This window comes from Vigna radiata, chromosome 4 (assembly GCF_000741045.1).
Source record: "Vigna radiata var. radiata cultivar VC1973A chromosome 4, Vradiata_ver6, whole genome shotgun sequence".
Taxonomy (NCBI): Eukaryota; Viridiplantae; Streptophyta; class Magnoliopsida; order Fabales; family Fabaceae; genus Vigna; species Vigna radiata.
In genome coordinates, this window is record NC_028354.1 from 17,753,153 (window position 1) to 17,773,839 (window position 20,687).

A 20,687-nucleotide genomic window follows, 5' to 3' on the forward strand; every position below is an offset into this window, starting at 1 on the left:
AAACATCTACTCAATTTAACACAATTCCTAAATGTATTGCTCATTCAACAAGGACTTGGGATTTATATTACCATGACCATAATAAACATGTAAAAGGGCAAATATTGCATATTATAAATCAATTATCGAAGAATAATCACACATAAGTACATATTTATTGGGAGAACCACCGAAAGGCGAGGGGAAGAAGAGTGTGGAGGTGTGGTTGGGTTACTTACTTGTAGCAGACATGGAGGAAGAGCAAAACGGTGGTCGTTTCGATGTTGTAATACTCGGGGCGTCAGGATTCACAGGCAAATACGTTCTCCGAGAAGCTCTCAAATTCCTTAACACCCCATCCTCGCCGCTCAAGTCCATCGCCATAGCGGGCCGAAGCCCGCGAAAGCTTTCCCAGGCCCTGGAATGGGCCTCCCGGCCCAACCCTCAACTCTCGCTTCCCATCCTCACCGCCGACACCTCCGACCCTTCCTCCCTCCGCGCCCTCTGCGCCCGCACGCGCCTCCTCCTCAACTGTGTCGGTCCCTTCCGCCTCCATGGCGAGCCTGTCGTCGCTGCCTGCGCGGCCGCCGGCTGCGACTACCTTGACATCTCCGGCGAGCCTGAGTTCATGGAGCGCGTCGAGGCCAAGTACCACGACCACGCGAAGGAGAGCGGGGCGCTCGTGATCTCGGCCTGCGGCTTCGACTCCGTGCCCGCGGAGCTCGGCGTGATGTTCAACTCGAGGCAGTGGGTGGAGCCCGCGGCGCCGAACCGTGTGGAGGCTTACGTGGCGCTGGAATCGGAGAAGAGAATTGTGGGAAACTTTGCCACTTACGAATCCGCGGTTCTCGGCGTCGCCAATGCGCACATGTTGCAGCAACTCAGAAGGTCGCGGCCTAGAAAACCTAGGCCTCAGGTGACATTACCACTTGATCTTTTTTTTTTCTTCTCATTTTTGTTTTCTTGGATTCAAAATCAACATAACCACAGAAGGTCATGGGTGTTATGAAACTGAAAACGAGGGATAGGAAAAGATCTTTAGAACTTTAGCAGTGATGAAAGTGATATTAAAAAACTTTTATTTGAATTTTAATGTTTGGTTACTTCAAGACTTAAACGTTTATTTCCTTGATTTTGTTGTTACACTTGTATATTTTGCTTGATATGTTTAACTTTTCATTGTTGATTGAATACTTTATGGATTTTTCTTTTTCTTTTTCAATTCTTCAGCATCCATAGGTGTCTAGTAATAATTATTGAATATGTAAACAAATCTAAAATAGTAGCATTCTTGCTGTATGCTATCTCACTACAGTGTTTTGGATTCACCTGCTGCCTACCGCTATCTGTAAATGATGGCTATGGAAATATCAGTTAAAGGTATCCATTGTCAGAACAATAGAAGTTAATTTAGTTATTATAGAAATCTGATTTTCGAAGGTCTCTCCTAGAGTTGTACAAGGTATATATATGAATGAGAATTGGACAGTTATTAATATTATGTGTAAATGTTGTTTAACGGAAAATATGTCGTCGTGTAAAAGTATGCTTCTTAGTTCTTACTTTCATAGTGGATTATTGTCATTTTTTCATAAGATCTATAATTACTTGAGCACACTATCATCCTTTTCTCCTTCTTTCTTGCTTTTCTTTTCTAATTTAGTCACCATGTCTTTGACGGAGATTAACTTAAGTTATTGTTTATAGTGTTCACTACTAACTCGTTAAAATTGTGTCATTTAAGAACTTACATTTTCATGGTTGTAGATCCCTGGACCTCCTCCTTCAAAAGGAGAAACTATAGAGAAACAGAAGAAAATTGGCCTTTGGGCAGTGAAGCTACCTTCAGCAGATTCAATTGTAGTTCGGAGAACTCTGTCAACTCTGACAGAAAACCCTCAGGGTCTCCCTGGGCTGAGTGAGAGTGCTGAAATGGTTGAGAAAAGAGAAGCCTTCTGGTCAACTGTGAAGCCAGCTCATTTTGGTGTGAAAATAGGCACAAAATCTTTGTTGGGCATTCTCCGAATCATCATGGTTGGAGTTTTCATTGGTCTTTTAGGAAGCACTAGTTTTGGAAGGTGGCTTCTTTTGAAATTTCCTGAAATATTCAGCCTTGGTTGGTTCAGGAAGAAGGGCCCCTCTGAAGAGGAGGTGGCAAGTGCTTCCTTCAAGATGTGGTTTGTTGGACATGGTTTTAGTGATAGGACTATTGCTGCTCAGGGAAACACAAAACCTAACATGGAGATTGTAACAAGGGTAATGGGACCTGAAGTTGGATATCTAACTACACCAATAATTCTTATTCAGTGTGCTCTCATTCTTCTCAGCCAACGCGAGAACCTTCCAAAAGGAGGAGTTTACCCTCCTGGGATTATCTTTGGTCCAACTGATCTCCAGGAAAGACTTCAACAAAATGGAATATCCTTTGATGTCATCTCAAAAAGCAATATTTCTTCTTGACTCTTTTGCTGTTTCATAGAAATGTACTCCTTAAAACGAACTTTTATACTAAGATTTGGCTTGATATGCTTTCAGTCATTGAATCGTCGTCTGTTATATGTTATACCTACTCATTTACTTTTGTCTAGTGATAGTTCAAAAAATGGCAGAATCACGTTAAGCAGAATATAAAAACATGTCTCAAAAGATATTATTTTAACTTACTATTTGGTACAATAGTGGCATAAGGAAATTCATGTTCTCTTTTTATTCGAATTTGAACTGCCAAATTATTACTGACACGGTGTACTTATTTGTAAAATTCCATCACAGCCATTGTAGAGAAAGCTCGACAGACAACTTCAAACCTAGAAAATCCAGAACTCTTGCCCAGACTATCAAATTCTTTCTCAGTTCTTTCCCTTCCACCAGGAGTAATAAACATGATGTTATCAAGAATTGAAATCATTTTATGTTCATTTGTGGGTTCTGGATCTTCTGGCAGTATGAAATCCCCAACAATGACCTTTCCCTTTGGTGGCAAAGCTTTGTGACAATTGCTCAAAAGTTCTATGACTTTTTCATCGGACCAATTATGGGTTATAGCCTGTAACAATGTTAGCAAAGTACAAACACACAGAAAATAAAAATTGGTTGGTTCTTCATTACACATCTGATAGAAAAAGATCATTGAAGTTTAGGTAATATGTTTACTAACCTTAAGCATAATTGCGTCACCCTGTGGAACACCTTCAAACATATTCCCCCCAACATGCTCAACCCCTAAATGAACGAGCCGTCACAGTTATGGTAAAGGTGATTGATCAATTACATGCCCAGAAATAAGTAAGTTTTATTGGTTTACCTGGAATGGGTGATGAGTTTTCAATTACATGTGGGAGGTCAAAATTAATTCCCTTAATTGAAGGGTATTTGGAGATGATTATTTTGAGACACTGTCCAATTCCACCTCCTACATCAACCAAAGTTGATATGCCCTCGTATCCTGTGTATACTTCAAGTATTTTTTTCATGTGGGTGGTGCAAATGTCATGCATTGCTGTGTTAAATACGTGGTTTATTTCAGGATATTTCCCAAAGTATTCGAACTTGGACATTCCATGAACCTTCTTGAATAGGTCAATCTCAGGATCAATAACCACTTCCTTAAAATTCAGCCTACATTACGGCAAAGTCAGCATTTCTAAATCATATTTCTTCTTATTTTAATAAGAAAACATTTCAAAAGCTTTTAGATCATTCAAATGATAAGATTCATGCTTACATTATGAGAGTTAAATCAATTCATCACAATGATCTTTTAAACAAGAAGTTATTTTTTCATTCTTAAAAACATCGATGTTATTAAATCTACATTACATTATTAAAATTCACCGAGTTAATCTGCCTGTCATGCAAACAAATTCTCAATTTAAAAACCTCTAAATCTAAACTTAATCACCTCACTCTTTCACTTATGTCATCTCCAATGAAAAAACAGATCAGTCTCTTAATTTAAACAATGCCCTTGAGCAACTTGAATCAAATTACTCTAAGAGCCAATTTTTATTTCCAAACACTTCTGGTCAGGTGCTCTACTAATAGAAGTTTTTCTTTAAGTCAACCATAGTTATTAACTTAAACAGTAAAAATAATGGTTAATTTATACTTATCTGATATTATAATAAATTTCGTGCAGTTCAATTCATACAAATATATCTTGCAAACGATGATTACTAATTTACTAATGAAAACACTTACCACACCCCTGATAATGCAGGGTGACACAGAAACGAAGTGAAAGAAGCGAGGTAACCATCACCATTTTCATCACGCACGAAGTATTTACCCGATTCGGAAACTCCATAAACTCTCACGCTGCCACCATCTCCGTCGCTGCGAGAAGAAACAGTGAGAAGAGAGTAGCTAGCAAGCAATCGCAACAAACGCTCCAGTCGATTGGCCAAATCACGGTGGTGTTGTTGTTGTCTTGGTATCAATAACTTGGAAGCGATTTCAGGGGGTGACATGAACCCACCACTCTCCGCTGAACCTTCCTTCGCAATTATGTCAAACACGTTGAGCTCAATTGCAGCGTTTAGAGCCGCGGGAAACACCACGTTGGAACCCAGCACCATGGCACGGAGGGTGGTTTCAGTGTCCTTCTCTGAGAAACACAATTCCATGTTAATGTCGGTTAATGCAGTTCTGTATATGTTTTTTTTTCTCTGTTTTGGTTTCCTTATTTACGTGCTGTTTTTATAGCCACTTTAACACTTGTGGGGTAACGTATAGTTTTGCTTTCAGCTCTTCGTCACTATGATATTTCCAAACTGTTGTTAATTAAATAAAATAATGATTTTTAAATTGCAATCATGTTTTACCCTATGAATACTACAAAAAATCATATTTAGCCCTAATTTTAAATTTGTTGCCTCTGTCTCCTACTATTTTTCTTATCAACGGAAAACGAGAGAATCGTGTGGTTGAACTCTGCAACTGCAAATGAGTGCTTGCAAAACCCTCACGTGTTTTCCGTTCGCTTCTTCTTCTTCTTCTTCTTCTTCCTTCTTCAAACGAACCTTTATCCTACCACATCAACGTCTAACCCTCACTCGGAAATGTTCCACGTCAGCCCTAACCGCGGAAGAATCCGAACTCCAATCTCCGACCGTCCACCACCTCCTCACCAGCCCCGACGGTGTCTCCACGCTCATGAAAATGGACCGCAAGCTTCTTCTTCCTCACCAATCTCACCTGCCTCGCTGGTTCCCCTACCTCGATGCCTTCCGCTGTCAAAATGGCACCGTTTTGACCAGCGCCGAGGTCGTCGAGGTCCTCGCGCCCTGCATCTCTGAGGACCGGTGGCGGAGGTTTGGGAGCGTGGTTCGGAACCGGAGCTATTCCGTCTGCCTTGTCGTCGAAGGGCTCTGCGACTTTGGCAACGTCTCTGCTGCTTTCCGGTCCGCCGACGCTCTCGGCGTTCAGTCCGTCCACGTCGTGTCGTGTGACACCAACAAAAGGTGTTGTTGACATTGTAGAGGTGAAATTTTAGGAGCACTCTCGTTTCATTCTCAGATAGGTTTAGTTTTTCTACTCATATTTGACGTATCAGAGAGTATCACGATTCATAGTAGGTAGCCATGATTTAAATCAGCAATGCAGATATTTTAGCTTCGAGTTTAGAGAGAGGAAAGCATCATTTTAATTCCCGAATGTAATCTATCAATAACATTAATCCAAAATTAAAAAAATAAATTAATTATGTAATATTATTAAGGTATGTTTAGGGATTAACATGACAGTAAGCGGTTTGGGAATTTAGGGACTCACGTGAAGCAACTTGAAATTTCAGACTTCGTTGGAGTTTTCTTAGGATTAGGAACTAATGTGATGGCACTATACCCTTTTCCGGACTTCATGTTTTTGGTTCCTGGTCCTGTTAATAGAAAACTGATGTCAATGCATAAAGTTTCGGAGATATGTTAAGGCATTATTATTATGAGTTCTGAATTGTGTTGTTTAGTCATTGTTGAAACTGCTGGTGTTATCTCTGGTGATTATGGGATGGGTCTTAGGTTATGATTTCGATATTATCAAGTGTAACTGAAGTTAGGAGACTCTTTTGGTTGAAATGTTTTGTCTGGCTTCCTTGTTGCAGGTATAAGGATAATCGACATGTAAGCATGGGTGCAGAGAAATGGTTGGACATTGAACTGTGGGATTCTACGAAGGAGTGCTTTAAAATGTTAAAATCACGTGGTTATCGAATTGCCACTACTCATGTGGGAATGGATGCGGTATGATTTGTCTGTTAAAGGTGCATATGGTGTTAAGTAAAAGTTAAAACTTTGTTGAATCTCTAACATGGGTATTTCTAGAGATATTTTGTGCAGCCCGTTATAATAGTATATATTAGTGCCTTATATTCATTGTTGATTTTCATTATCATAAATCGTTAAACTAAATGTTGAAAATTTTTAATTGATATGTCAGTTTATGTTACTCACATTTTTCTTGTTGTGTATAGGTTTCTATTCATGACTTAGACTGGTCGCACCCAACTGCAATCGTGGTCGGAAATGAAAATAGGTTAATTCCTGCATTCTCTTGATGTGCTATACTTAATTTTGTAAACCATTGGATAAAGAAAATTCCGTGTAATACTTTAGACAACGCAAACGTGAGCCCAATGTACTGTCATTTATTCATGTCTACTGAATATTAACTGAAGTGGTCAGGGAATCACCAACAGTCTTGACTTTTAAAGAAAATGTTAAATAGTTGTTATATTTCCCGTGACTTGGCTTCTACTTTTGTTCAGGTTTCGTATGTATTTAACAATGATTATGTTCACGTTGCAGGGGTATTAGTGATGAGGCATTGGAGTTGTCAGATTTGCACTGCAGTATTCCAATGGCAGGAATGGTGGACTCTTTCAATGTTTCAGTCGCTGCTGGAATCCTCATGCATCATGCTGTTTGTAATAGAATATCTCGCATGGTAATGATTTTAGTTATGTACTTTATGAGGTGATCAATGAAGAGTCGTATATTGGAATCTAATATCTGGATTTTGTTATTTTAATAGTGATTTTGGCAAATCTTTATTCTTTACTGTCTCCATCTGATGAATTAAAGAGAATATTTCATTTAGTCTGAATTCAAGGAATTGAAAAAGCTGCTTCTCAGTTTTGTACTTCTAAATTTGATTAATCTTGAAAACCTATAGATTAAATTATTAAGTTTATCATAGAATTTTTATTTTTTTTTTGTTTCAAAGAAGGAATTGATAGAAGCGATAAAAGGTACAATTGTACAAATGTGGTTGAGGGCAAATCAGGTATCCTGAAAGAAAACAGTGAGCCAAAAAGGATAAAAAAATTACATCAGAGCTGTTTAATCCCTGCATATACAAATAGGAAATGGAAACTCTTTGGAAATATTTGTGAGCATAGCACATAATCACAATTGATTTTTCGTGTAAACAAAGATATAAACAAGATTTATTGTTCAATCAATTTTTTATGCCATCATCAAAGTTTGCTGTATGCCTTGTGACATCTTAGGGGCTGAATTTTCTGCAACATATGCAGGGCCATCATGGTGATCTGACTGTAGAAGAATGCCAGATTCTACTTGCAGAGTTTTCACTCCGCCATAGCAAGAGTTCGATCAGTATTGTCGAGGATTATGCAATGCGTAAAGCAGCAACATTGACCTAACAACAACAGGAAGTCAAACTTCTGATTGTATGCTTGGCTGCTTGTTTGTCCTCGACAAGGAGACAAACTAGATACTAGATTGATTCCGACAAAGTAGCTTAAGTTGAAACATGGTGTGCAAGGCTCGCAGATTACAATGGGGACCTTACCAACTACCCAGCTTCTGTTTAAGAGTATAGATTATTTCCTTAACCAATGTACTTAGAAAGGGGAATGATGCCATCCAAATTGTAATGGTATTTTTTTTTATGTGGATTTTTCCAGGCATTACCATGTCTAATGTATTATTCGGATGAGAGTAGAAAATGAAAAGTTATTTTTTATTTTTATTTGCCTTAGTAAAATCTTTGCATTCTTCTCACCCACTTTTATTTCCTCTTAAATCTTTTCGCTTCTATCTTATGACATCCCAATACTTATGGTTCCTATTACTTTCTTTAAATCACTACTAACTATTTATGTTAAGTATACCAAAACTCCATCTATCTCGTCTGATTCTCTATTATAACCAGTTCAAAAGGATCATCGAAAACAATTTGCATTTACCATGATTTTGAATTGGCATAGCTGTTTTCTCAAACTTTTGATTTACTAAAGAAACGAAGGTGGTGTAATAATGCTGAGAAATGTTAATCGAACATCCTTTTTTGAACGCACTGGATATTTGTTTTACTATAAGAGAATAGCCCCAAGAGGAAGAAACAGATGTACCAGAGAATCACTAAACTGCTAATTTTTTGCAGTGTCTAAAACTTGATAGAATTGCACTGAAAATTTATCCATGTTCGACTAAACTGTACTGAAAGTGTTTACTTTTGGTCCACCCTCAGTAAAAAGAACTTTAAACTATCATTAAAAGGTTGCTAAACCGTTATAAGAATGCTAATTTTTAAACTGTTGTCATCAAACCCTAGACGTATTTTTCCACGAACCGATGATTCTTTAATTTGTTTGAACATTGAAACTAAATCCAACAAGAAAATTGGTGAAATTTTGCATTAAAAGGCTCTCAACCTCATCTTCAGCCAAATGCTACTCAATGACTAACATAATACAAAAAATTACACTTACTCCCCATGCCTTTCGCCAATGAAAACATATACAGCAAGACAGTTGGAGGAATGAATGCACTTGCTACATGGCACTGTGAGGGACTCATGGTTGGGATCATTTTGCAGGAAAACATTACACAAGTTAATTGGATATGGACTTTTCATAATATGTAAAGATTTTTAGAAATAGTATTATAAAGAATCATCACTAGAGTGTTCATCATTGGATATATTTGATGACGAATATCCTGTATTAGCAGGACCAAACAATAATTCTAGGCAGAAGTCAGGACCACATATTGAGCTTCCCTTCTTCCCAACTTTGTCCAACTCTTGTACTGTGAGCTACAAAATACAAAAGGGAACACTGTCAACACCCTAGATTCTCTACTTAATTGTACATGACATGCCATATGAAGTTCATTTCATATTCGAAGTTGTATTTCTAAAATAATATCCTGTAGTTAAAATCATGATAACCTAGTTTGTTTTGTCTACTCACTTATATTTCCTTGTTTACTAGCATAATACCAGTGTTTTATAAGCCTCACCTTGAAAAGATTTTGCATGACAAAGGACATATTCTTGCTATTTTGGTTTTGATCAAATTTGAGGCTATAATTCCTTTCCATCTAAATATATCAGCATACAAAAAATACCAAGAATAAAGGATGCGATGAGATTACCTGTAGCAAGCTGTTCTTAATAAAAGCTGTATTAAAACAGCAGTAGAAAAGGCGACCACCTATCATTTTCTCATAGAATATGACACGTACATCTCCACTTACCTGTCCAAATATTTAAAGTGAAATCAGAACATTTGCTGGTAGAAGTGAAAATGGATATTAGTAAAAGAATTCCATGACCGAAAACCAATACTTCTTGATGTTGTGCAGTTTCATATTCTTTTTTCACAATTTGTAAATCATAAATGAGCAAAACCAATACAAGGGTGCTAGGAAAGAAACTGATTGCAAAAGGACTAAATTCTTGGTCATTGATTACTTACTTTTATAGGTTTATCAAAGTAATGGTCCAAACATGACTTCTGGTATATAACAGGACTCTCTGTGTCCATTTGAACTACAATGCGAGGTTCTTCTGTTTCTGATTGCTTTCCATCACTATCATCTTCAAGAACAGATATATAATAGCGAGGGCTGTTGTTTCTCTGATACCCTTTCTTAATCTGTCTACAGCTGCTACGGTAAGCTTCCACTGGTGGACGATACACCTGATTAGGAATCTGTGAACAAAACCCATCTTGATGAGAATAAAAATCAAGTCTTATATCTAATTCATTATTTAGGGATGCTCATATATCCTACAGATGTGTTGGGAAATAGTAATAATTAGTAGCTCAATTACCAGTTTTGTACAAGTATTCCAACCTAAATGAGACTATTAACATGTAAAAAATCCAAATTAGCATGCCCTCAGTAAGTGAAAATTAGCATGCCAACAAGAAAATAAATATAATGTGGCCTTTATAAACCATTCCAGAAAGATAATTCAGTATTCCAAACATTGTTGTATCATAAATTGTGGTGAACTAGCCTCTTGTAGTTCTGAGATGACAAAGAATATAGTGTCAATGTTGACTGTATCATAAAGCCGGATTCGCCGTAATTCTCTGCTAGACGGTAGAGGCAACTTCACTTTTAGTGTTCCATTTCCAGTTTCTCTTGGGACACAATTTGAAAGTAGACTGTCCCAATATGCCACATATCGTCTTTGACTTGGTATTGATACCTGATCCCACATAGGCAATAACATTAAGTGAACTAAATTCTTTGATTAATTTCCTTGATTTGAAAGAAAGTAGATATTATTTTCACATTCAGATCCATTTCTTATCAGTTTACCATTAGTGTATAGTCATTGCTTTCTAGAAAATGATAAACATTACCAAAAACTTTTGTTAGTGAAGATAGATTTACTTTTAAAATTGTTGGAACTATACCTAATTTAACTTACTCCTTCATTATTGGTTGTTCGTCTGTCTGCATACAGTTGAAGAGCCTCATCTGCTGACATGCCGCAATAAGTTAAGTATGCACACACCATTAATCCTGTTCTACCTTTTCCTGCCTGCATAATACCAAAGAATACAAATAAGAAAAAATGTAGCTAGTTGTAGTTCGATGTGCTAGAGGAGAAAGTATTTTGCTCTTAAATTTAACATCTAAAGAATTCTCTTCTTTGTAGCAAACTAATTAATCTTGGAAGCACCCAACCAAAATTTCGCTTATTTTTAAATTACATTGATATATAAGAGGGCTCTGATTTATAAGTAGTTTACAGCGAAACAAGTCTGCACAATCTTCATGAAGTATCAAATATAAGCTTCTAGGATCATCAAGAGTGAATAGCCATAAGTCCATAAGAACTTAAGGCCATTTGTGGCAAACTTTCAAACAACTTTAAAACTAATTCAGATAAGTGAAGGTTTAATTCTGAAGATGAAGTGAAGTCCATAACAACTTAAGCCCATTTGTAGCAGCATATTGTGATATTTATTTAGTTTTTTATTCCCCCAAAATTTAATGTGATAAATTCTAAATCTTATTTGAAATTTGCTAATGATTCTAACAGGAAGTGTGACCTCTCATACCATGCAATGAATAACAGCAATATTTTTTGGGTCACTTGACAGCCATGAATCCACACTTTCACAGAAATCTCTAATCATTTCAAGAGATGGCACATGGTTATCATCAAAGGGGTATGCTTCCACACGTCCATAAAAGTGAGCAGGATCATAACTTTCTTCTATACAGAGATTATAGATCTGAAAATTTTAGAAGTGGTATTCATTAGCTACAACAATGAGTGATGGTGGGATAGGAAACAAGTAGAATGATAAGTACAAACAACAGCCTCTACAATTGTCATTTGTCATTGATACCTAGTCAGAAGATTGAACAAGAAAAAAGATTCTTGATTAGTCTTCACAGTAAACATGAAAAAATAGGTAAAAATAGTTTCATCCACTTTCATGAAGATGTTAGTTATATCAGACAAATGAAGAAAAGTAAATATCAGTAACAAGAAATGAAAAACGAAAATCATAATAACCCACAAGCGACCTCTATGTATCACAAGTACACAAATAATTGGTCTGAATTCAAGGGGATAGATCTGGTTTTTTTCATCAAATAAACATGACATCAGTTCCATTTGAAAGATTGGTACAAGAAACTAACACTGCCAATGCCCAAGACTAGATTAAATGACAAAGACACACTAAAAGAAATTCTGAATTTATAGAACAAAACATCCAATGATTGATATCCAAAAAATGTAAATGAACAATATAGTTCAATAGACATACAAATTAGAGCACCACTATACAAGTACGGATAATCATGATGAATTTCCAATACATTGTAGACAAGAAAAACGATATGCTCTATACATGACTACGAGTTGAAGGTGCACCTTATAATGCTCATAATGTCTCATGTCCAACACAGATTTAACCTGCCAGAGAGGATTTCGATACATTGCTCGCATTCGTTGAGAAGGAAATGACATTGCTAATACTCTATCGGTGATATATGACATGTCAAGATCATAACCAGCTATAAGCATTCTTCTACGTTGCTTAGATACCAAGTTACGAATAAAATTCTTGGTTAGGTAATTGATCATGTGATGATGTATACTTAGGTCCTCAGCTTTGGGTGGTTCCTGCTTTGTAAGTTTCAATCCCATTTGGTTGATATGCCAGGTTCCACACTGACAAGGAACCTATGACAAAAAAATAAAAGAGTTTGTAAAATATAGAGTGATAAGGGTTAGATGCACAATCAAAAAGAAAAAGAAAAGAAAAACAGTGAACTGTCTAAAAGGGAAGTGAGATAATGTCACCAATAAATATTAAGAGAGATGAGATTTGATTCAAAGGAGACTAGTCCTATCATAGTTGTTGGGAAAGACAAACATAAAACAAAAATGTTGAGAAATTTGACTTATTTTAAGCCATTATTGATCATTCATTCATGAAGCTTTATGCTACATATTCTACTCTATTTATTACAAGTATTCATGGAAGCAACAAAAGCTTTCACCTAACTCAGAAAACAAGGAAGCATTGCAAGTATTTGTCGGTTCTTTTTTTCATATTATACTAAGAATTGAATACAATTCAAACAACATTATATAGAAGTTGCCATTATACTAATCATTTAACAAAAATTGTAAAAGTTTCAAGCAACATCAGGCTGTTAAAGGTTTTAAACCATAGTCTTTGATATTATGGCTTTTGAGGTCTCCACAACGCAACGTGCCCATATTTGTCCGCAATTTTCCATAATGTTGATAATTACGACACAATATCACAGAAATAAGCAAGAGAGTACATCCTCCAAAGTATCAATTATAAATTGCATTTATGATCGATTAGTACAAGATGAACAAACGGTCGGGCGAAAGTTATCAAATTTTGTATATTTTTTGTTCTAAGATTCTCTTTTCAAAAAGATAAAACATTTGGGCGTAAATTTTCCTTCCCAGATTACTACCATCAGAAAAAATATGTGATTTTTCACAGCCACATTATCCCACAATGAAAAAACGAAAACAAAAGACAGAGAGGGAGAGAGAGAGAGAGGGAGAGGGAGAGAGAGAGAGTGGTTGTGATCAATGATGATACTTAATTAAGCGGAACATGTAGCTGCAGATCGGGGCTCTGAAATTGGAATAGCATAAAACAGCAAAACCTAGGGCTCCAAAGGAATGTAGGAGACCCTAGAGAAGCTGATGAGGAGGTGAAATGATGAGGACCTTCATGACCCATGTTGTGATAGGTTAGGTTGGTAACAACAGAGAGAGAAATTTGGGAATGGGATTGGCAGAAATGATTTTCCATATTTAGAGGTAATGATGACCTCATTTCATCACAATATCGCCAAATTTGGACACAACACAGCCGAAAACATAGGAAGGGCTCTGTTCTGTTCTGTTCTGTTCTGTCTTAACTCTGTTCTTCCCCACTAGTTTTTCTCCTGTTATAAGGCATTTCACAAGGACGCAAACCACTTTATGCTCTTCCTTCACTTCACTCATATATGATTTTACAATTTTTTCTGTTCGTAAAATTTATTATGAAATGCATACTTTCTCCTGGTTTCCAAAATTACCAATTTTTATAGATTAAGATCTTACAAGTCATGTGAGAGACTTGCATTAAATTAAAAATCGATGTATGTCTGATGTTTTTCACTTTAATGGTTTTTCAAATATTTAAATAATTTCATGCTATTCACAAACAATTAGAAATCATAAGTATTAAATTTAGGCAATTAGTTTGTATAAACTAAATTTACATTTAAATTACTGATGGTGTGACCTCAATTTAGTCTGTATTGTGAAATCAAATAATTACTCGAACATAGTTTACTCAGTAAAATCTATTTTCCTTCTTTTTTTCCTTATGTAATCTCATATTTAGAGTTTTGGACTTCTTGGTTAGATCTTAAAGTATTCCATAAATATTGGATCAAGTGTGAGACTTGGTCCCATCTAAAGTTCATTGTCTCTCTCTCGAAACATGAATTCCGTAAGAATTGAACCTATGTCACCCTTTTGTATCGCAGGGTAAATTCTCGTACAATAATGTAACTAAATCTGACTAGTTCTTCTCAATCAGTTATTATATTAAGCACTAGAAGCCTCGACAGGAGATTGCTCAAGATGCAAATCCCATGAAAAAAATCACTGTCAAACTTACAATAAAATGAACAAACAGGGAATCAATGATTTTGCAATTTCTCACACTTTCTTGCTTTCTAGTATAAATTTCATGACTGATTCCATGGCTTCGACAACCTCAAAAATCATAAGGTTTGATGGACTTGAGACAGTTTTATTGAGGATCAGGAAGCAACAACAATTTGAAGAACATGGACAGCAGCCTTCATTCAAGATGGTCATGTGGCCTTATTGACATGAACATTGCAGCATATTGCAAGAGCCTGCGCTCAGTGCCTCCACTCTCCCTTACAGGCGTCACCGGACCTCTAGTCCTCTGCCTGTAACGTCTCCAAGCAAATTGAATATTGACAGCAGCCCAGGTTCTCCAATTGGATGAGTAATATCTTGCTGTTCTCTTCAGCCTCTCGTTGGCAAACTTGTACCTGAAGTGATCAGTGATGTACCTCAAGTGCTCTGCATCTAGGCCAAAGGCTTCTACTGATTCAAGACACACAAATGTGGCTGAGGAGGCCGGAAGTCTATCTATAAACGGCCGGCGAAGGCACCATGAAAGTAGCTCGTCACCCAAAAACCCTCCTGGCTCAAGAATGCTTGAGGCTACCATGCCTTTGCTCAGACTTTGGCTGCGTTTCATCCGTCCTCGGACGATGAACACCATCCTTGGTACAGGATCACCTTCTCTGATTATCTGTTTCAAAAGGGCATTAACAACATGATAGTCTTTTGCACATAAAAGGCTTGGAAGAAAATTTGGCATCTGGTGATGTAAATTGTTTGCATGATTAATACCTTTTCATCTTTAGAGAACACCAAGGGCCTCACCCTGTCACAGATGTTGTCAAGAATAAGTTCATCCAAGTTGTGGAACAAAGGAACCTGTCAAACAGAAATAACTACTTTTTAGTTATGGTTGATTAAATAGCCATATCAAAAGGGTATTTGCACATCACAAAGTGATTATGTAAATTTCTCTTGGGAAAGTGAGTAAAAGTTCTGTTATGACTTCTGATGGAGTCAATGCTTCAACAACATTCTTATTAATAACAAAATGTTTAGTTAACTAATGTTTTACATACGAGCTTCTTTCGTTTGTTTTTCTTGATTTAACATCTAAGGATACTAACTATTATAGGTATTATACTATCCAACATGTTTTACTTTTCGGCAGTGAATACTACTTACCTTTCTAATGAGGTCGAGACAAAGATGGCGCTTGATGTCCCTCCTCAGCCCCTCAGGCAAGTCTTTGATCATTTCCATCTCATCTTCTCCTCCCATCGCAGCCCATCTCTGACGTTCAAAATGGCGAACTCTTTGTCTTAATCGTGATGGCAGCTGCCTCCTCCTCATCCACCATTCCATATCTCGACATCTAAGCTGCATCTTTCTCTTCTTTGCCATGACAGCATGTAAGAATACCTGGGAATGACCCCATTTGTTACACCATGTTTGAGTATGAGCATCTTTTTATACTTATAATAATAATGATTTTTGCATACCTGAATGTTACCAATCAATAATGTGAAAAGCAATAGTCCACTGAGTACGATGCATATGCTGAAAATTACTTCCAGCCAGTTACTTGTGGGTTCAAGATCATTTCCAAAAGTGCTGCAAGAACAGTAGGGATTATTCAAACACCGATTTTCAGTCAAACAGGCGAGAAGCTTTATGACATTTAGATACATCTCAATCAAACGCATTTAGGAAACAATTTTTTGCATGAACCCAAACCCATTCTATTATCTTAATTCATTAAAAAACTACCAACTAGATAAAACAATGCGACATGTTTCTGTTTAACTGATTAACTATACGGTATTTAGATATAACATGACCACTGGAAAACCACAAATTGAAGCTAAGAAAGCAATATCAGATAAGATGAAACCGAAAATACAAAATATATATCAAACACACTGTTAAAAGAATTGCACTAAAAAAACTTCACGAGTACAATAATTAAAACGCACTGTTACTTTTCACCTACTTGAATGTGTTCTGGTGGATAGAAAAGCAGTTATTCAAACGAAATGTCTACAGGTTTGAGAGAGATGCATCATGAGCCAAACCCATAGGCATAATAAATGTTTATTGAGTTCAGATGCATGGATTTATACATATTCTAACATGAACAAGCACGAACTTCTTAATTTGAGAAATATTAGCATTAAGTCTGGTAATTAACAAAATTACCTGAGGGTCATCAAACCCCAAAAAATGGGATAAAGAATCTTTACAGCCAAAGAGTTGCTTGATATGACTGGAAGTGCCCATTGGTAGATCCCATATTTGAAAGGTCCTTCAACGTCTAAGCAATAAGGCTTTTTTAACACTACTGTTGAATTTCCACCACAAGAATCTCCTATTGCGCTTGACAAAGACTGGTAGCATACCTCCTCTGAGCACGACAAAGAAAGGTTGCATCCATTAGTTTTCTGACACTGCTGCCGAAGGCATGACGCAACTCGTTGAATTGCAAGGACATACCAGCACCCTCCAGCAACCTATAAATTAACAATGAGGGAAATTAAAAAAGAATGTTCATTTCTTTAGCAATGAATTTAGTGACAACTTGATCATAGAAAGGTTCAAACTTTAGTTATAGGGGGTTTACTTACATGGGAAGCAATAAAATAAGCTATGAGATTGAGACCAAAGCCCCACCAAATGGTACCAAAGATGTAGCCCGTGACTTTTTGCATTCTTCTCATCATGCAGATGCTGTGGTAAACCTTGGGGAGAAATTGGAACAAAAAAATCAATAGCATTATGGTCATAATGATTTTAATTCGCTCTTCTCTTATCAATTTTGGCACTATCAACCAAAACACAGCCTGCAAACAGAAGGAGAATGCAGTTAAAAGTGAGTTGACATCCTTTAAACAGGAAGAGACACAGCATGCAATAGGGTATATGTTTATTTTATTGGCCTTTTCAAGTATATTCTATTAAGAAGGTGACAGCATTTGGATGAAGACAATTGTGTTTGTGACTGTGAAACATTGTCACACTGTTAAATATATTTCACTGTGCTAATAACCATGTGAGATGTCTATGGTGTGTAGTCCTGTAACACTCGATGGAATGTAGCAGACAGTGAAATCAAACTTTCAGAACTGTATGTGCACAGTGTTTGATTACTAAGTATATGCTTAGATTTTAGTTAAAAAGTTAACTTGAGTTGAATTTAAATGGAGTTGGAAAAAAATAGTAACCGATTTAAATTTCTGAGTTAACTAAAATTTGAAATGAAGATGTTAACACAATATTCAATAACTATTGTTTTCACTTCAGGAAAAATTCCAATTTGGTCACTTCAATTATTATGTATAAAACTATTATAAAATAATGAGTGATATATTAAGATAGCACATGTTATATGCTACACAGAAAATACAGAAAAATGTATCAATTACACTTTTGTTTCCTTTAATTTAGATTATGAACAGTTTGCTCTTCCAATATCCTTTTTCTGATACATCCCGTGTTTAAAACTAAGCATATTTGGTTCCTATAGAGGTTTTATGCTATCTGAAATCCCTAAATTCTCATTTTTACATTCCTACACTTTCACAAATGGAATCGATCGAATTGTCTTCAACCTTTTTTCACTCAAAAATTAATAAATTTTACGTCTATATACCCTAATTTCACATCCTACAAAATCCTGCAAATTTTATTAAATTTTCACAAGAAATTCATTACTTCTAAACTTAGAAATTGTTTTATAATAGTTAAAAATTAACAAATTTATCCAAATTACCAGTTAAATATTTAAACTTCAATATTTTTTAAAGAGTGCATATGTGACATTCCTTACCATTATTTTCATTATAATTTGGATTTGAAATTCTCCTTAATTTTAAAGATTTTTTTTATCTATATCATCACCTATATTTTATATAAAGTGGATATATTATTTTACAAGACAGATTTATTCTTTTAAGAAAAGGAAATATATATATATATATATATATATATATATATATATATATATCTAATTTTTTCACCAAATGTAATTATTTAATTTTCCCAGTTAAAATAACATAAATGTTTTTTTAAATCATTTCTTTTAAAATTATATACCATTTTAAATTGTATTATTCAAATTAAAAAAATACAAATATAAACCTTAAAAGTACATATATTTCCTCTGATAATCATATCATGACAGAAAGGAGATGATTTTTTTCCCCTCCCTTTAATGTTATTTTTTAGGGTTAAATATGTTTTTAGTCCTTATTTTTTGAGACGATTTTGGTTTTAGTCCTTCTTTTAAATTAAGGTACAATTTAGTCATTCAACTTTAGAAAATTCTGGTTTTAGTCCTTTCTACCAAATTTTTTTAACTTTATTTTCTGTTTCAATATAGCATTTGGATTATTTCTACTGTTTGGCATACTTTTGCTTCAATGTTAATTGAGAATCGCGTTTGAAACAACAAATAAAGTTAAAAAAATTTGATAAAAAGAACTAAAACCAGAGTTTTCTAAAGTTGAAGGACTAAGTTATACATTATTTTAAAAAAGAAACTAAAACCAAAATCGCCCAAAAGAACTAAAAACATATTTAACCCTATTTTTTATTATTTAACAATTTTATCCTTTATAATAAAAGGAGAGATATATTTTTGTTAACTACTTCTATTGTCACTATATATATGCTATTTAACTTTTTTTACCAAATATAATTGTCTAAGTTTTCTGTTAAAAATAATATAAACATACACTTTTTTTAATTATTAAATTATGTTAGCATTCTATATTTTTTAATTGTATTATTTAAATTTAAAATACGGATGAGTGTAGGGAACGTGTTTCCCATAGCTTTTTTAATTCTCTTATCATTACAGAATTTATAGCCAAACTAAATGTTTGCTAGTTCTGATAAAAAGCAAATAAGAGAGAAAAAAATAAATTTCACTTAATTCGAGAAATTAATTTTGTTATATTTTCTTTTCAAGTAAATAAAAAAAAATCCCTATTGGTATTATTTTATTGTTATCGTGCGTGCGCGTGAGCAAAGTGGAGATAGAAGGATGAAGTGAAGTGTGGTGTGAAAGAATGAGAAAGCAGAAAATTACGAAAAATTCTCTCACCTGGGGAACTGGGAGGATTACGAATGCGTCGAACCAGAACCCCTTCAACGATCGCAGGTAATGCGACGCAATCTCACGCGCGTCCCACACCAGTTTCCCGCACCCAACTACCAGCGACTCGCGCGATACGTACGCCAGCCTGAATTGCAGCCACACGTGCAAGAGGTGCACCGCATCCACGCAAGTCCGCGCCACCGTCACCATCGCCGCCAGCCCTCCGTCCATGTACAGGCACGGTGACCCCTCCCTCCCGATCGAAAGCGAGTAGAAGAACAGCGGGTCAATCGCCAACGCCACACCACGCGCCAGCAGAAGCGCACGGTTCCACTTTTGGACGCGCTTGCTCCGTGGATCCAAAACCCGCCCAAACGGTCCAATATTCGAACCCGACGCGGCCCGAAACCCGAGAGCCTTATTGGGCCGATTCTGAATCGGAACGAGGGAAGAGCCGGCCGAAGCCTCCCATTGCGGCTGGTTAAAACTGTCGCAGCTGGTTGAGTGAAACGCCGGCACGCCAACCTGCGTGCAAGCGTAACACTCTACCGTGCTGCCAAACGGATTATCATCGACGACAACGGCACCGACAACGTTGTCGTTGTTCCCACTCTCTCCATTACTAACCGTGTTCCTTCTTCGCAAGTTTTTACCAATCCACCTGTCAAGACGAACACACAAGAAAAGAAAGCTTATATATAACCTAGCTATAATAGAACTCGGTTGAACACATGATATAACTTATAAACACAGAATGTTTGGAAAATTGGTTAAGGATGAAGAAATGACATTTTGGGCATAGAAAGTGATGAGATTACCAGAAGAGAGAGGAGAAGGTGTTGGGCATGGTTGACGATGGAGAGAAACCATGGGAGGAGGGGGAGTTAGAAGGAGAAAAGTTGAAGTGGGGTTGAAGTGTGTCAGGGGAGGCACATGGAAGAAGAGTATATAAGAAAGAGCATTGGAAGAAGATGATGAATTTGCATGTGAAATCAGGAGTGTAGGGAAATTGAGCTTACGGTTACGCAACGTTGAAGAAGTGATGATGGTGGGGTTGGTTGGTACTACTCTCTTTCTCTCTCTCTCTGTGAATGTCATTACGTGGTTCTACTCAACCCTCTGTTTGGTCTTTGCCCTTTTCTCCAACCTTTGGGACCACCTTCTTTGTTTCTTCCTTCTC

The 20,687-nt window shown here is 36.2% G+C and overlaps 5 protein-coding genes across 5 annotated transcripts; 2 read left to right on the forward strand and 3 right to left on the reverse strand.

Annotated features, from left to right (window-relative positions):
- The first annotated feature begins 66 nt into the window (after positions 1-66).
- LOC106759356 (probable mitochondrial saccharopine dehydrogenase-like oxidoreductase At5g39410) lies at positions 67-2,522 on the forward strand. The gene is made up of 2 exons (XM_014642501.2): positions 67-895; positions 1,747-2,522. The coding sequence occupies exons 1-2, from the start codon at positions 230-232 to the stop codon at positions 2,437-2,439; spliced, it is 1,359 nt and encodes a 452-aa protein (XP_014497987.1). The 5' UTR covers positions 67-229; the 3' UTR covers positions 2,440-2,522.
- An 85-nt stretch (positions 2,523-2,607) lies between these two features.
- On the reverse strand, positions 2,608-4,703 carry LOC106759043 (isoliquiritigenin 2'-O-methyltransferase). Its single transcript, XM_014642055.2, has 4 exons — positions 4,180-4,703; positions 3,284-3,597; positions 3,137-3,201; positions 2,608-3,025 (listed from the first exon to the last, which is right to left on the reverse strand). The coding sequence occupies exons 1-4, from the start codon at positions 4,602-4,604 to the stop codon at positions 2,729-2,731; spliced, it is 1,101 nt and encodes a 366-aa protein (XP_014497541.2). The 5' UTR covers positions 4,605-4,703; the 3' UTR covers positions 2,608-2,728.
- Positions 4,704-4,790: 87 nt separating this feature from the next.
- LOC106758635 (tRNA (guanosine(18)-2'-O)-methyltransferase) lies at positions 4,791-7,971 on the forward strand. The gene is made up of 5 exons (XM_014641574.2): positions 4,791-5,441; positions 6,080-6,218; positions 6,449-6,510; positions 6,783-6,921; positions 7,514-7,971. Exons 1-5 carry the CDS (start codon positions 4,924-4,926, stop codon positions 7,640-7,642), a joined length of 987 nt encoding a protein of 328 aa, XP_014497060.1. The 5' UTR covers positions 4,791-4,923; the 3' UTR covers positions 7,643-7,971.
- Positions 7,972-8,624: 653 nt separating this feature from the next.
- LOC106759003 (phosphatidylinositol 3,4,5-trisphosphate 3-phosphatase and protein-tyrosine-phosphatase PTEN1) lies at positions 8,625-14,210 on the reverse strand. The gene is made up of 8 exons (XM_014642016.2): positions 13,352-14,210; positions 12,136-12,447; positions 11,309-11,485; positions 10,672-10,785; positions 10,252-10,446; positions 9,704-9,940; positions 9,381-9,482; positions 8,625-9,039 (listed from the first exon to the last, which is right to left on the reverse strand). Exons 2-8 carry the CDS (start codon positions 12,409-12,411, stop codon positions 8,887-8,889), a joined length of 1,254 nt encoding a protein of 417 aa, XP_014497502.1. The 5' UTR covers positions 12,412-12,447; positions 13,352-14,210; the 3' UTR covers positions 8,625-8,886.
- A 123-nt stretch (positions 14,211-14,333) lies between these two features.
- On the reverse strand, positions 14,334-20,687 carry LOC106759266 (cyclic nucleotide-gated ion channel 2). The gene is made up of 8 exons (XM_014642355.2): positions 20,326-20,687; positions 19,514-20,168; positions 17,034-17,249; positions 16,609-16,919; positions 15,912-16,023; positions 15,595-15,831; positions 15,202-15,288; positions 14,334-15,100 (listed from the first exon to the last, which is right to left on the reverse strand). The coding sequence occupies exons 1-8, from the start codon at positions 20,352-20,354 to the stop codon at positions 14,615-14,617; spliced, it is 2,133 nt and encodes a 710-aa protein (XP_014497841.1). The 5' UTR covers positions 20,355-20,687; the 3' UTR covers positions 14,334-14,614.

Excerpts from the sequence above, each read along its gene's own strand:
- LOC106759356 (XM_014642501.2), top strand. The coding sequence starts at position 230 with ATGGAGGAAGAGCAAAACGGTGGTCGTTTCGATGTTGTAATACTCGGG. Across the intron at positions 896-1,746 it reads CTAGAAAACCTAGGCCTCAG|ATCCCTGGACCTCCTCCTTC; the intron begins GTGACATTACCA and ends TCATGGTTGTAG.
- LOC106759043 (XM_014642055.2), bottom strand. The coding sequence starts at position 4,604 with ATGGAATTGTGTTTCTCAGAGAAGGACACTGAAACCACCCTCCGTGCC. Across the intron at positions 3,202-3,283 it reads AAACTCATCACCCATTCCAG|GGGTTGAGCATGTTGGGGGG; the intron begins GTAAACCAATAA and ends TCGTTCATTTAG. Across the intron at positions 3,026-3,136 it reads GTGACGCAATTATGCTTAAG|GCTATAACCCATAATTGGTC; the intron begins GTTAGTAAACAT and ends ACATTGTTACAG.
- LOC106758635 (XM_014641574.2), top strand. The coding sequence starts at position 4,924 with ATGAGTGCTTGCAAAACCCTCACGTGTTTTCCGTTCGCTTCTTCTTCT. Across the intron at positions 6,511-6,782 it reads GTGGTCGGAAATGAAAATAG|GGGTATTAGTGATGAGGCAT; the intron begins GTTAATTCCTGC and ends TTCACGTTGCAG. Across the intron at positions 6,922-7,513 it reads GTAATAGAATATCTCGCATG|GGCCATCATGGTGATCTGAC; the intron begins GTAATGATTTTA and ends CAACATATGCAG.
- LOC106759003 (XM_014642016.2), bottom strand. The coding sequence starts at position 12,411 with ATGGGATTGAAACTTACAAAGCAGGAACCACCCAAAGCTGAGGACCTA. Across the intron at positions 10,786-11,308 it reads TTGCTGTTATTCATTGCATG|GCAGGAAAAGGTAGAACAGG; the intron begins GTATGAGAGGTC and ends GGTATTATGCAG. Across the intron at positions 9,941-10,251 it reads TCATCTCAGAACTACAAGAG|ATTCCTAATCAGGTGTATCG; the intron begins GCTAGTTCACCA and ends TTTTGTTCACAG.
- LOC106759266 (XM_014642355.2), bottom strand. The coding sequence starts at position 20,354 with ATGCCCAACACCTTCTCCTCTCTCTTCTG. Across the intron at positions 20,169-20,325 it reads ACCTTCTCCTCTCTCTTCTG|GTGGATTGGTAAAAACTTGC; the intron begins GTAATCTCATCA and ends TCGTCTTGACAG. Across the intron at positions 15,832-15,911 it reads TATTGATTGGTAACATTCAG|GTATTCTTACATGCTGTCAT; the intron begins GTATGCAAAAAT and ends GGTCATTCCCAG.